Source organism: Eulemur rufifrons, chromosome 29 (assembly GCF_041146395.1).
Source record: "Eulemur rufifrons isolate Redbay chromosome 29, OSU_ERuf_1, whole genome shotgun sequence".
NCBI classification, from domain to species: domain Eukaryota; kingdom Metazoa; phylum Chordata; class Mammalia; order Primates; family Lemuridae; genus Eulemur; species Eulemur rufifrons.
In genome coordinates, this window is record NC_091011.1 from 79,558,709 (window position 1) to 79,574,188 (window position 15,480).

The 15,480-nt window shown below is 38.4% G+C and overlaps 1 protein-coding gene across 11 annotated transcripts in view; it reads right to left on the minus strand.

Annotated features, from left to right (window-relative positions):
* Window positions 1–705: 705 nt before the first annotated feature.
* The window catches only part of TNPO3 (transportin 3), an 80,200-nt gene continuing 65,425 nt past the window's right edge, over window positions 706–15,480 (minus strand). For 8 of the 11 annotated variants that reach the window (XM_069462534.1, XM_069462535.1, XM_069462532.1 and 5 more), the window contains 4 exons: window positions 14,709–14,876; window positions 12,004–12,116; window positions 3,333–3,424; window positions 706–1,866 (listed from right to left, as the gene is read on the minus strand). In XM_069462534.1, coding sequence (XP_069318635.1) covers window positions 3,364–3,424; window positions 12,004–12,116; window positions 14,709–14,876 — 342 coding nt within the window. In that variant the 3' untranslated portion in view covers window positions 706–1,866; window positions 3,333–3,363. Of the gene's footprint in view, window positions 1,867–3,332; window positions 3,562–12,003; window positions 12,117–14,708; window positions 14,877–15,480 lie in introns of all 11 variants that reach the window. The other 3 variants (XM_069462538.1, XM_069462531.1, XR_011231795.1) reach the window with 2 other exon arrangements.

Consider the following 15,480-nt stretch of genomic DNA (forward strand, 5'->3'; position numbering starts at 1 on the left):
AAACTTTTGGTAATAAAGAGTACGGTCACTTGACTGTGGTAATGGTTTCTCGGTGCAGTGTATGTCAAAGCTTATCAAATTATATACCTTAAATATGTGCAGTTTATTGTGTGTCAATTACACTTCAATAAAGCATTTATTTTCATTTTTTGGGAGAGGGTCTGAACCTGTTGCCCAGGCTGGAGTGCAGCGGCATCATCATAGCTGTTGCAGTGTCCACCTCCTGGGCTCTAGCGATCCTCCTGCCTCAGCCTCCTGAGTAGCTGGGACTACAGGCACACACCACCATGCCTGGCTAATTTTTCTATTTTTTGTAGAGATGGGGTCTTGCTATGTTCTCAGGCTGAAAGCTTTAAAAAAAAAAAAAAAAAAAGACCAATAACTCTGTAGGTTAGGGAGCAGTTTACTTGGGTGGCCATGGTCGAAAAAATCATACCACTCTTCTGTTTGAGGAATGCCTCACTCTTTCCCATTGAGGCTATGTAAAAGGCTCAATTATAGCATGCTGAGTTTTAGGGTGAACTGGAAGAATAAAGAAGCAGAATGAGCCGGTTCCCTGAAGTATGAAGGGTCTGCAGCATTAGGGCAAGTGGCTGCCTTTTAAACTCTGTACCCAGATGTCTATCAGGTAACAATTAGCTAGTCTAGCTGTACCATTTCAGAGCTACAAGGCAGTGAATGAAAGAAAAAACAAAGAAACGCTAATTAAATTTTTAAAAATTTATTGTCTTTTTTTTTGTTGTTGTTGTTGACTTGTTCTTGAGATGGCTACAACACCAGACAGAACAGTGCCCTCATATCTAACGGCTGCACAGGGCTACACTCCTTCAAAACATTAAGATCTGTTTTGGGCTTCCCTCTTCAGCCTCACCCCTCATGAAGTCAATTAGTCGCCACGGTTTTTAGTAAAATACAGTTAGCCCTGTAAACATTTTTGCCTCCATATTCCCACACCCCTCCCCCAATGTCTATGGGTAAACAATTCGCTGAGGAAAAAAACCTTTAAAAAACTAAAACAAATTATACATTTATATCCTACCCCACCCACCCCAATTTTGGCTCTTCTCTCCAAAGCGACAACAACCCAATGTGGATTGGAAGTGGATTTAGAGACTGAATAGGGTCAGGGTCAGATAAACACGGATTTGACACTCGAGGGCCCTGAGTATCACCGACGTGACCATGATAGAAAGCAGAACAGACTCCTTGCTTACTCCCTGTCTGAGTAACTCTAACGGTAGGAAGTAACCGTTGGAGAGAGTGGGAGAAGTTTCTACTCCCTTGCATTAAAAAGAGCGAGGGGAGGGAAATAAGGAGGGAGGAAAGAGAGGACAAAAACAACAGAAACCCTAACAGATGATCTTGACCCTTTTCTTCCAATTGCAGCTATTTAATTCATTTGAATTCCCACATTTTCCCTAAGTAAATGTTTTTAGTTTCACAGAAAGTCTGTACTTTTGTTTTTCTGTGTGCACACACGTGCATCAGCGTGTGTATGTGCATGTGTGCGTGCACGTGTCATTGGCTACCAGGCGAATGTTTCAGTTCTGGTTTCAGTTTAGTTTTCTTTCTTTTTTTTTTATTTTCTTAAAATTATTTTTCCTTTTAGAAACAAGTTCACCAGGAAACCAGCTCCCCTCCCACCACGCTGGACAGGCCACAGCCATCGTTTTAAAACCGCGCTGATTTTCCCTCACACCCCAAAACAGGAACTCCTCAGGATGGCCTCGGAAGGCTGGAGTCTCTCCCTGTCTGGAGGGACACCCTGGTGGCGGTGAAGGCCCCTCTGCCACAACGGAGGTTTCTGATTGTGGGACACAGTCTGGTTTTTGTTTCCTTCCTGTCTTCTAATTTAAAAAGACATTCCTGACAAAAGAGATAAAATAGTCAATAACTGTGCTCCAGAAGAGAGCGAGCATTTTATAAAATCAACCTCAAGGCAGAGGTTTCTATACTTCCTCAGGCACCTCATTCTGGACTCTGCTGTAAGAATTCAGTTAAAAAAAAAAAGTTGGATTTCCTAACTTGTGCATTCAAGGGAGCTACTACTTTAATGAGATACCATCTGCAGTGTGTTTCCAACACTGAGTGTACTGTGGAGACAAGGGACAGATGACACGTGGGGAAAGAGTGAGCCAGCAGGTCCAAGCCTCTCATTCCAAACCAACCAGAAAAGCTCCACTCTAGTCTATTAAATGTTGGGGCTTCATGTAATATTTTAATTTGAAGGAAGGCTTTGCCTACTAACAAAAGTTTAAAAACCACTGATATCACCAATATAGACTCTTATCAAGAGTACTACATAATAAAGGTACTGAGTGGTTAAAGTGAGGACTCTGGTACCAGATGTCTACACTTGAATTCTGGCTCCAATTATTGTGACATTAGGCAAATCGTTAAATATCTTTGAATCTCAATTTCCTCATTTGTAAAATGAGAATAATAGTAACTAACCCAGAGAACTATATGAGGATATCTTAGTTAATACATACAAAAGCACTTTGAAACTGGCACCCAAATCCCACTACTCAGTCCTTTCTTTCATCAGCTAAGCTTCTTGTTTTGCTTTCAGAATCAGGAGACAGGAAGCACATGGAGAAAGCTGATGGTCCGGAGCTAGCCAAAAATGCTACTCCTTTTCCATACAGGTTGAGCACCCCTAATCCAAATATCAAAAACCCAAAACTTTTTGAGTCCCAACATGACACCCAAAGGAAATGCTCATTGGAGGATTTTGGATTTTCAGACTAGGGATGCTCAGCTGATATGCATTCTGCAAATATTCCAAAATCTGAAATCCAAAACATGTCCCAAGCATTTCAGAAAAGGGATATTAAACCTGTACCTCCTGCACTGGTAAAACCTGGCATTTCAGCATTCAAACCATAAAAATGATAATATGCTCTTTGCTCATTATATCTGGAAGGTTAGTTTTAGGAAACTGATGCCATGTATCACAGTCAAATTTAGGTCAGCACTGTTTTCACCGAAGTAGCCAGGTTAAAAATATTTGCTTGTTACCATGTATGTACACTTACCATCCTAGAAGTGTCTCTAAGGGGAAGAGGGAAGGAATTTTCTTGATGCATTCTGCAATAGTTACTTTCTTATGGAGGTGAAAACGAGCATCCAAAAGACAATGATAATTATCTGGATGCACTGGCCCCCAAAATATCAGGGCCCTGTGTAACCTAGCTGTTGAGCAGTCAGATTTTTAGTCCTTCCATTAACTCTAGCTATAGGCCTAGTCTCATGATGGGCACTATCACCCATCCCCATTCCCAAGCATCCCTAATAGCTCGAGGAAAAGCTAGGAACTACACACCACTCACCTGGGTGACAGGCACAGTGCAGGACTGTGAGCTATCGAAACAATCTGGTGAAGTCTCGCAAGGCCCAGCAAACTTGCTTACATTCCTCAGCACTAGAAAAGAAAAGGTAGGTTGTTCCGTGACTGAGGAGAAAGATACAATATGCTAAAAAACAACTGCAACACTGCCACACTGTCCCAACTCTGCTAGGAGCTCTCTCCATCGTCTCTTGATCTTGCTTCCAATCTTTCTGTAACTCAGGATAAAAATTAACTATGACATCTGAGAACAATTATAAGCTTAGTGGTCCTTTAAGAGTGGACTCTGGACAAACTGCCAGGGTTTAAACCTTGGCTCCACTGTGTCCTTGGGCAAGTTACCAACCTTTGCCTCAGTTTCCTCATCTATTATCTACCTCATAATGTTGTTGTGAGGATTAAATTTGTCCATGTGGAAAATGTCTGCAATAACAGAGTATACAAAACAGTATTCAATAAACGCAGGCTGCTACAACAATGCTTGGTTGAAGCCCCTGACAAAAATACAAAGAAGCCAGAATCCTTAAGGAAAAAAGCAATCTATGGCTCTAATAATTCTAACTTTACGAGCTGAGCTAACTTAGGTACTCTGGTTTCCTCATTCTCTTCCAAAGGCAAATTTTGTTTACAAGGCCCAGTCCAGCAACTAAGTCTATCAGTCATCGATTTTCTAGTTGAACAGGGTTGCCTCCTGAGGGAGGAGGAAGGGATAAGGCACATAAAAAGGGAGGAGGAGGAAGCAGGACCTTGTCCCCAAACACTGAGATAACTGGTTGGTATGAATAGCCCAATATTCACCTGACCCCGTTTTTTTCAAAAAGCCCCCTCTTTGTCCAAAACTGTCACCAAGAAAACAGTTGATGCCAACTTCATTCTTTTGTATCTGTCTTCATAATAGGTTTGCTAAATGAATACGAGGCTAAGCTAAAGCAGTGGAAAAGGAAGCACTCACTTCTTAATATGCTCCTCCTTGTAGCCCTTTCCCTGGGTCGGAAAACTCAGGGACCAGGGCCTACAGCCTATGATCAATGTAGAAGAAAACTTGCTTTCCATCTTGTAATGGTTAAATACCAGGGGAAGAAACTGCTATGAGTGCTCCAACAGAAACGGATCTGAGCTATCCCCCCTTAGAGGCCTATATCCCGATTTCCCCACCTATTCACTATAAGGTCTGAAACATCATTAAGGACTTTGATTTAGACCCCATGACTTCATCTAACAGAACATTCTAGAAACTGTCTTCTAGTTTTTCTCCATCCTAAAAACGTAATGAAAATGAGAAAAATCTTCTGGTTTTATTGGAGTTTACTTAGGAAAGTGTTAGAGGCTCAAGACTCTTGCTATCCTAATGTTGTAACAAGCTATAAAATTTCACCTTTCTTTAACCAGAGACCTTCCATCTTGAAAAGAAATGGTAACTCCATCCTTATCCTCTTTTGTAGCACAGAAGAAAATGTATTGAAACCAAAATGCAAGTACAGGAGAACTGTAGCGAGACACGGTAAAATGAGGGATGGGCCACGGTGTCTAGAATCAGCTCAGCTTCTGCTCCCAACCCTATCTGCAACTGCTCTGGTGTCAAGAGTATCAGCCAAATGTTTCACTTCAGTGTCCTTTCTGGGTAAGACCAAAGAAATGGATCAAAAAGCTCCTTGGATGCTAGAAGTCACGTGCTGCATAATGATGTTTTGGTTGACAATGGACTGCATATATGCTAATGGTCCCGTAAGATTAATGGAGCTGAAAAATTCCTATGGCCTAGTGATGTCGTAACCACTGTAACATCATAGTGTAATGTATTATTCATGTGTTTGTGGTGATGCTGGTATAAACAAACCTACCGTGCTGCCAGCTGTATAATAATAAACGACATGTTACTTACTGGTTTGTGTAATTATTATACTATACTTTCTTCTATCATTAGAGTGTACTTCTACTCATTAAAAAAATAAGTTAATGTAAAACAGACACATCCTTCAGGAGGTATTCCAGAAGTCCTTGTTATTAGAGGAGATGACAGCTCCATGCATGTTATTGCCCCTGAAGACCTTCCAGGGGGACAAGATATGGAAGTGGGAGACATTGATACTGATGATCCTGACCCTGTGTAGGCCTAGGCTAATGTGTGTGTTTGTGTCTTGTCTTTGAACAAAAAAGTTTAAAAACAAACAAATAAAAGAGAAAATTGTAAGAATAGAAAAAAACTTATAGAACAAGAATATAAAGACAGAAAATTTTTTTATAAACTGCACAATTTGTTTATGTTTTAAACTAGGTGTTAATATAGAAGAATCCAAAATTTAAAGAAAATTTTTTTTATAAACTTACTGTAGCCTAAGTGTACAGTGTTTATAAAGTGCACGGTGGCGTACAGGAGTGTCCAAGGCCTTCACATTCACTCCCCACTCACTGACTCACCCAAAGCAACTTCCAGTCCTGCAAGCTCCATTCATGGTAAGCGTCCTCTACAGGTGTGCCATGTTTTATCTTTTATATCATAGTTTTACTATACTTTTTCTATGTTTAGATGCACAAATACTTACCACTGTGTTACAATTGCCTACAGTATTTAGTACAGTAACCTGCTATACAGGTGTGTAGTCTAGGAGCAGTGGGACATACCCACTGCTAGCCTAGGCGTGCGACAGGTTAGCCTACCTAGGTTTGTGTAAGTACATTCTATGATATTCACACAATGACAAAACCACGTAAGACCACATTTCTCAGAACATCACCCTGTTGTAAAGCGATCCATGACTGTATTTTCTGTTTTCTACCTCAGTCCTCCTGACTTTTATTATTTCCTAGTTTTTCATTTTATTTATTTATTCATTCCATTATTCTAGGAGAATGCTAAGAAGCCACCTTTTTTGATCTGATATCCTGGTAGGTATAATCAAACTCTAACTGATGACTTGATCAGGGAGACAACCCCACATGGCTTCAAATTCCATTGTCAGTGCTTCCCATGTTCGACATCTTTTGGCTTTGAAGAGCCTCATGCAAGTGATAAGTAGTCACAGAATAAATACCAATAAATAAATAAATAAATGAAAGAGTTTAAACACCACAGTAGAGAAATGAGAAATGATGGCAAGGTTTCTTGTAGTCCCAATTTGTCTTAGTTAACAGTGGGCTCGTTTGGTGTTTGGAAAGCAAGAACGGTCTGTTAGAATGAAAAGTCCCAGCTTTCTTCAAGCTTACCAACTAAAAAAGCTAGGGAACTAATTACCACTACCATTTGAAAAGCAGGCTTGGACTTGCTGAAATGAAACTGAACCAGTTCACCCTCCTTGCTAGAATGGCAAACAAAGCAGCATGTTGAGGCAGGAGTTACAGGACCTTAAAACTATAAGGGAGACTGAGTCATGCATGGGACAGAAGGTTCAAGGGCAATAGGCGTACTAGAGAAAGAGAATTACTAAGAGAAGGTGAGCAATCTCAAACCCTTTCTCTAGCACCTCAACATTATCTCTTACTTCTGTTCATTTCCCACCATTATGTCACAGTCTGCTTATAGGAGGAGCAGCAAAACTTGTTTAGCAATGAAAGATCAACTAGGTCAAGTTGGTAGTATGCTTTACTTTCCCATATCACAGGGTAAAGATCACAAATATTTTTGCTCGTAACATCACTTAGGTGTCTTTTCCTTGCCTCAAGATTTTCCTTAAATTAGGAAATGATGTCCATGACCTCACTTCAGATTTACTCTGTCATACTACCTGTCATATATTAGTCCTGTCCAGGTAATGTAGGCTTGGTGGAGACTTATTCCAGAATGTGTGGGTGGCTGCAATAGAGTAGGCAGGAGACATGCCCTAGCTGGTTTTTCAGGTACATAATGACATTCTAGCAGTTTCTTTTCCAAGGGGAAAGGAGTTAACATTCACTGATCACCTACTATATGAAAGATCTTTAGATTTCCATTTCGTATCTCATGACAACCCTGTGAGGTTGGTAGTACTAACCCTATTTTACAGATGAATAAACTGAAGTTCAAAGTAATAGGGTATGTGGCAAGATTCAAACCAACATACTTTAAACCCAGTCTTTTGCTTATTTTTTTGTTTGTGTCAGGGTCTCACTCTGTCGCCCAGGCTAGAGCACAGTGGTATCATCATAGCTTACTGCAACCTCAAACTCTTGGGTCCAAGAAATCCTCTTGCCTCAGTCTTCCAAGTAGCTGGGCCTACAGGCATGTACCACCACACCCGGCTAATTTTTATATTTTTTTGTAGAGATAGGGTCTTGCTCTTGCCCAGGCTGGTCTTTAACTCCTGACCTTAAGCGATCCTCCACCTCGGCCTCCCAAAGTACTAGGATTACAGGTGTGAGCCACCGTGCCCGGCCTAAACACTTATGAGGGCAAATGCTATTTTCCCTAAGGAAATTAGAGCCCCATCCTGCCCTTATACTGATGGAATAAAGCAAAACAGAAGCAGAGAGAAGCAACTATTACTCTTCTTTCCCCTGAGACAGCTTGTAGGTAGAATACTACTTCTACTGGGAAGATTCATAATAAAAAGAAAGCAATTTTGTAAGGTCATCTCAGTCATATATGCTGACCCAGTGGAGGGGAAATCCCCATATCTGGCAAAATGTGTCACAAAGGTGGTCACATGCTATTTTTCAGTCATGCATGTCACTTGATCTATGGCTAAAAGTGAGTGACTTCCAGGGCATGAAGTTGAGCCACTTTGTAAGCTACAAAATAATAGTACTCCATGGTTTGGGATTTTAACATTAATAAAACTGCTGGAGATATTCCAGGAGGCAAGAAAGTAAACCATTTTGGAAAGTGACATTAAGAAATCAATTATGAGAAAAGACAATTAGCTCTTGTACCATTGCCCAGAATTTATTTTATTTTCTCTCCCTTCTCAAAACTAGGTCTGATTTTACTTATAAAAATATAACATATGCTCATGAAGTAAATGCAAATAGTATAGAAAGTTAGGAAATGAAAGTAAAAGTGTCCCTCCTCTCCTGGTCCAACTTATACTCCTTTCCAGAAATTTACTATGCATAAAGTAGCTTACACATATATAAAATGTATAATAAAATAGCTTTTAAAAGTACCAGTTGTTTTATTTACAATAGCATTAAAAAATAAGAAAAAATTTAATTGAGGCAAGAGACATACACTGAAAACTACAAAATGTTACCAAAAGAAATTAAAGACACCAATAAATGGTAAGATATTCTATGTTCACGGATTGGAAGATTTAATATTGTTAAGATTTCAGTACTACTCAAAGCAATCTACAGATTCAATAGGATCGCTATCAAAATCCTAACGACCTTTCTTGAAGAAACAGAAAAATCTATCCTAAAATTCATTTGGAATCTCTTTTTTTTGTTTTGATTTGACAGAGTCTTGCTCTGTCACCCAGGCTGGAGTGCTGTGGCATCAGCCTAGCTCACAGCAACCACCCGCCTCAGCCTCTCAAGTGGCTGGGACTACAGCGTGCACCAGGATGGCCAGCTAATTTTTCTATTTTTAGTAGAGACGGTGTCTCAACTCTTGCTCAGGCTGGTCTCAAATTCCTGAGCTCAAGCAATCCTCCCGCCTCAGCCTCCCAGAGTGCTAGGATTACAGGTGTGAGTCACCACACCCTGCCTAAAATTCATATGGAATCCAAGGGACCCAAAATGGCCAAAACTATCTTGAAAAAGAAGAAAATTGGATGCTCGAAAGACTGGATTCCTGATTCCAAAATTTATTACAAAGCCACAATAATCAAAATAATGTGGTGCCGGCATAAAGACTGACATACAGACAAATGTAACAGAACAGAGAGCTCAGAAACAAACCCTCATGTATATGGTCAAATGATTTTTGAGAAGAGTGCCAAACCAATGGGGAAAGGACAGTCTTTTCAATAAATGGTGCTGGGGAAACTGGATATCCACATGCAAAAGAAAGAGGCCGGACCCCTAACTAACACCATATACAAAAATTAATTCAAAACGGATCTAAGATCTAACATAACACCTAAAACGATTAATATAAAACTCTTAGAAGAAAACCTAGGGGGAAAAACTTCCTGACATTAAATTTGGCAATGATTTCCTGAATATGACACCAAAGCACAGGCAACATAAGTAAAAACAGATAAACTAGGCTACATCAAAATTAAAAACTTCTGTGCATCAAAGTATACAATCAACACAACGAAAAGGCAACCTACAGAGCAGGAGAAAATGTTTGCAAATCATATATATGACAAGGAGTTAATATCCCAAATAAATAAGGAACTCATATAATTCAAAAACAAAAGACACACAATTAAAAAATAAGCAGAGGATTTGAATAGACATTTCTCCAAAGAAGATATACAAATGGCCAATAAGCAAATGAAAAGATGCTCAAAATCACTAACCATGAGGGAAATGCAAACCAAAACCACAATGAGATACTGCCTCACACAAGGTGAGACGTGCTAAGTTGGCTGCTATCAAAAAACCAGAAAATTATAAATGTTGGTGAGGATGTAGGGAAACTAGAAGCTATGCACATTGCTGGTGGGAATATAAAATGGGGAAGCTGCTAGGGAAAACAGTATGGTGGTTTCTCAAAAACTTAAAAATACAATCAGCATATGATCCAGCAACTCCACTTCTAGGTACCTAAAAGAATTGAAAGCAGTCTTGAAAAGATATTTGTATGCCTGTGTTTACAGCAGCATTATTCATAATAGCCAAATGGTGGAAGCAACACAAATGACCATGAATGAATAAATAAAATATGGTATATACATACAGTGGAATATTATTTGGCCTTAAAAAGGAAGAAAATCCTGGCACACACTACAACATGGATGAACTCTGAGGACATTATGCTAAGTGAAATAAGCCAGTCACAAAAAGATAAAAATATGGCATGATTTCACTGACATGAAGTACCTAGAGTAGTCAAATGCAAAGAAACACAAAGCAGGATGGTGGCTGCCAGGGACTGTGGGGAGGGGAGATCGGGGAATTAACTGTTACTTAATGGGTAAAGTTTCAGTCTTGCAAGATGAAAAGGTTCTTGAGATTGGCTGCACAATATATTTAACACTACTAAACTGTATATTTAAAAATGGTTAAGAAGGTAAATTTTATGTTATTTATATTTTATCAAAATTAAAAAATTGTTTTAAAAGCTCAAGTGGTCAGGTGCAGTGGCTCACGCCTGTAATCTCAGCACTTTGGGAAGCCAAGGTCGGAGGATCACTTGAGGCCAGAGTTTGGGACCAGCCTGGGCAAGAGTGAGATACCTTCTCTACAAAAAAATATAAAAATTAACTGGGCGAGGTAGCATTTGCCTGTAGTCCTAGCTACTCCAATGCAAGAGAATGGCTTAAGCCTAGAAGGTCCACGTTGCAGTGAGGTATGATCGCATTACTGCACTTCAACCTAGGCAACAAAGCAAGACTCTGTCCCTAAAAATAAATTAGGAAAAAAAACCAAAAACAAAAAAACAAAAAAACAAAAACCCTCAAGTTGGGTTATATAATACTATCATTTTTCGCTTTATGATATATCTTGTATATTTTTCTGTATTATCACATGTATTTCTTCCTTATTCTTTTTTGGTGACTATTTACTAGTATAGACATACTGTTAATTAGTTAACTATTCTCACTGATGGGCAATTGGAATATTGTCAGTTTTTTCACTATTACTAACTTCCCTGTAACACTCATTCTTTGACCTATATATCTTTCCACAACTGTAAGAATATAAGCCATTGCCTCAAAGTTAGTCAAAACTCTGAAGATTCTAGATATTTTAAGGAGTATCAGGGCGAGGGAACACAAAGAGATACAAAATCCAATCTAAGTTGCTGTTATTAATATTATCAAGGACCATAAGCATCTTATAACCTTTGATTCATGATTACACTGTAAGGAAAATATTCAAAAAGAAAGGCTCTACTTTTGGTATTATCTGTAATACTGAAATACTGAAAATAATCTAAGTGTCTACTAATAAAGACATCATAAGAAAATCAAGTAACACCTTTATGACTGTAAAACAGTAATTTAGAAGACTATATAACTATATTAAAAATGTTTTATATGTTTGTACAAAAAAAAAAAAAAAAGCACTCACACACTTCACATATCAACTAAGCTATAATCCAGAGATTGTGAGTACATGGCTCATGGGCCTAATGTATCCCAAGAGGGATGTTTTGTTTGGGCTGCAATAACTTCTTTGAAATTAGAATTTGAATATCTTTAGGCATGAGGAAATTCTCTAATTCACTGCATTCTACATCACTCTCTAATGTTTGACAACCAACACTTTGCCTATTCAGGCACCTGTATTCTTGACCCCTGAATATGGATGAGAACTAAGAAGGACTTAGGAAGATAATACCGATTTCCTGAAGGGGGAGGAGCTGCTCAGTGCATTTCAACAGTGTTTCCACTTACCCTTTAACATCTTGTATCAGTTGGTATACATGTACAATGTAAGTGATGCACATATATGCAACATGGTGATGTTTTTCCCCCCAGACTAGCTTTAAAGGCCAATTTGTGCAATTCAAGACTAGACAGACTCTAAACTGTGAATTTCCAAGGGCACATAAGAAACAGGTAGGTTTTTTCCACATACCCTAGCTGTTCACACTCTTTTTAAGAACTCCCAGCATCACTTACCTAGTGACTTGCTTGTGGAAGTCTGTAAGTTGTTTGTGTGTCACTGTGACAGCTCCCACGGTTGTCTCCTTTGGCAAACCTTTCAAGGAATTTTCTAACCATCGACAAAAAGTCTGTATAGGAAAGGAGATAAGAGTTTTACAAGGAGACACAGCTTACTCGCTAGGGACCCTACAAGTACTAACAAAACCCCACAGGTTTTCCTTTGTAGCATTTTGCTCCCCTAGACTTGGAAGCAAGTAAAGGAATTGACAAAAGTACTATCTTTAGCCTTCAAAACCCTTTGGGTTGATGCAGTCTCCAAATGCATGCCTGGACTCCCCTTCAAAGGGGCAGCAGGCATTATTTCAGATAAAGGCCTTCTATACCTTGGAAGTGAAGTCTCTTCTAGATAAAACTATTGTTCTGTTCCTGTCATAAACTTACATAATACTCAAAAAATTAAACAGATGCCAGAAAAACTCTTGAAATTAAACATCAAAAGCAATCCAAAGTAAAGATTTAGATGCCAAATGGAGCAGGAAGAAAAGTATACTAAAGCAGTCATGTCAGAAAGTATGTATCTAATATGAACCCAGAATCTTAAGGATTTAAGGCCATCTCTCTCAGTTGAAGTCATATCCATTCAGTTCCTTTGTGATAGATACCTGCCTGCTTCTGTGGGTTAGAAAATCTCACTCTTGTTGCTATTTTAAATAATGTGTTTGGCCGGGTGCAGTGGCTCATGCCTATAATCCTACCATTTTGGGAGCCCGAGGCAGGAAGATCACTTGAGGCCAGGAGTTTGAGGCCAGGAGTTTGAGACCAGCCTCGGCAACATAGTAAGACCTTGCCTCTACAAAAAATAGAAAAATTAGCCAGGCAAAGTGGGGAAAGCCTGAGGTCTCAGCTATTTGGGAGGTTGAGGCAGGAGGATCACTTGAGCCCAGGAGTTTGAGGTAGCATCATGTTCGTTTATGATCATAATAGGCCAGAGCAAAAGCAAATATTACAATATAAAAGCTTAAGTACTACATAATACTGCAAATGTTGCTCTCAGGGGAGACAACATTCTACTCAGAAAAAAACCAAACAGGACAAAATATTCAGGAAAGAACGCTTACTTGACAAAGTTTTGGCATCCAAAAATGGCCCATTAGTTAATTACAGTATCCCCTCAAAACAAAAATAAAAAAAACCAAACTAAAAAGCAAAAACTAATTAACTAGCACATAATGGTCCTTATCATCTTCCAGTAAAGGAATCTGAAAAATTTGGTTGAAAACAGTGAATAAATTTGCCGCAGATGGGTATCTAACAAAGGGGGGAACAGAGGAAAGGGTTTTAATAGTTTATTCGAGTTAACAGAGAAAGCTGGTATGTCATCTTCTATTGAAGAATTTGTGTTGAACTTTAAAAATGATTTGATTACAAAAGTGCTCAAGAATGTGAATTTTCTTTGGACTCATGTCCTTAGTTACACTATCAATCAGTTTGCAGGCCATAGACAACCCAAATTTATGTAGGAGTTCATTTACAAAAACTCAGTTGTAAGTTGATGTTTATAGAGGACAATCACTTTAAATTACTTGACGGTTGAGTAGGTATCTATATAGTAAACTCTTAAGAGCACATGGGCACCTAGTTTCTGTTCCTGTTCAAACTTGCTGTTCCCATTTTCTTCTTTTGTTAGCACTTAACTACATGTTTACAAATCAAGGATGTTCTTATATAGTTAGATTTAAATAGTAAGTCTTCTGTTACCTGGGAACCACGTATAATTACAAAAAAAAGTTTAAGCAGAGCGTGGACATTTTATTTCTCAAATCAAGAACTTCTGGAATTAAATTTGTTGACCCCAGGGCCCAAAGAGTATTTTCTTTAGGAAAACATAAAAATGCTACTGCGTTAGATTGAAACAGAACATGTGTATCAAACAACCAGCAATGGGAACTACAGGTACTATCCATTATATATTATTTGTTATATATACCATGGTTCTAAAAGACAGCTTACTTTAACTAGGTTCAATGTGTACTGTGCTTTTATATTAATATTAAAAATTTTAAATTTTAAACCCTACTTTAAAAATAGTTTATATAGGATATATTATACTTTGCCACTCTGTTCAACTTTCACTGAGTATATATAACCTGATTTATGATCATATGGCCCAGTACAGAAATTACTTGGACAATTACTGGATAGCCTAAAAAAAAACCCTTCCATGCTCAGGTGAAGAGCAAATAAATCCAAAGGGAAAATAAATCCAAGAATATACTATGGGCTAGTTTGACTCTTACATGCCTCCAAATGCTCTGGCTATATTTATTACCAAGGAAAAACACAGTGCTACATAAGGAGTCTGAAAAGATTAAACACTTCTTGAATAATCTGCAACTCCATATAACTGATATACAGGCATCTCTTACAAGTGAAAAAATTTCATACTTGCCAGCCACACAGGTGAGTTCCATGATTAGTACTTATTTCTGGTAATATATAAACACCATGACAGTGACACATAAACATACTTTCAAGAACCCAGTAATGAATTACTAGCCTTCTATGGGTGCCTTCATCTACCAATTAAACTTAGCAATATCCTAAATTTGATTCCATGGACATACAACACGGCTTGTTTCAAACTTAGGATTGGCCTTAAAGAACCAAAGCCTGTTAGGTTTAAGGACTATGAGATAGATTCCTTATGAAAACAATCTTACCGGCCTGTCAACCTGCATGATCTCCCAAAGCACTTCAGCCACATCTGGTAGGGTATAGGGGGGGAGACAAAAGCAGCATGTGTGGAGCAGCTGGCTCACAAGTTGCTGTCCAAGCTGGTTCATCACCTGTCCAATTAGTTCTTTCCGTAATTCAAAGTCTTCTTCATGCTATAAGAAAGCAGGAGCATCATAGAAGTTCTAGTCTCAACTTTCCAAAGATCAAGTACTCTTTCCCCTTTAGTCTAGTAACTTCTCTTTGCCAAGGAAGAGTAAGTGTGTGAGTGTGTGTTTAAACAGCTGGATTCATGAAGTCCACAAAATGTTGTGTCATCAGGAAGAAAAGGTAAGAGTTTAGTAATAAGGCAATGGGCATAGGTTTCAGTTGACATTAACCTTAATGCTTAGATTTTTCATGATCAGAAGGCAGAAAAGAAACAAAATCGCAATTTTGTTAATCTTTTTTTCTTTGAAAAATAACTTGTGTCCCTATTTTCCTTTAAAAAAAAAACCAACTGAAATAAGAATCAAAGATACTCATATCTTTTCTATCAAAAAAATCTTATTTTCTTCCTTCATTGCAGTCTTTAAATACACATATTTCTAATATCTTGAGAAAAATATCTTTTTAAAAACTGCCTTTCACTTCTAGTTGTTTTATTCTCACACCTTTTACTACCAGACTTCTTAAATAATTAGCCTGAATAGAATGTAGAAGGGAATACATACTTTTTCATTGCTCTCCCTTATCTTCAATTCTACTCTATATCTAGCC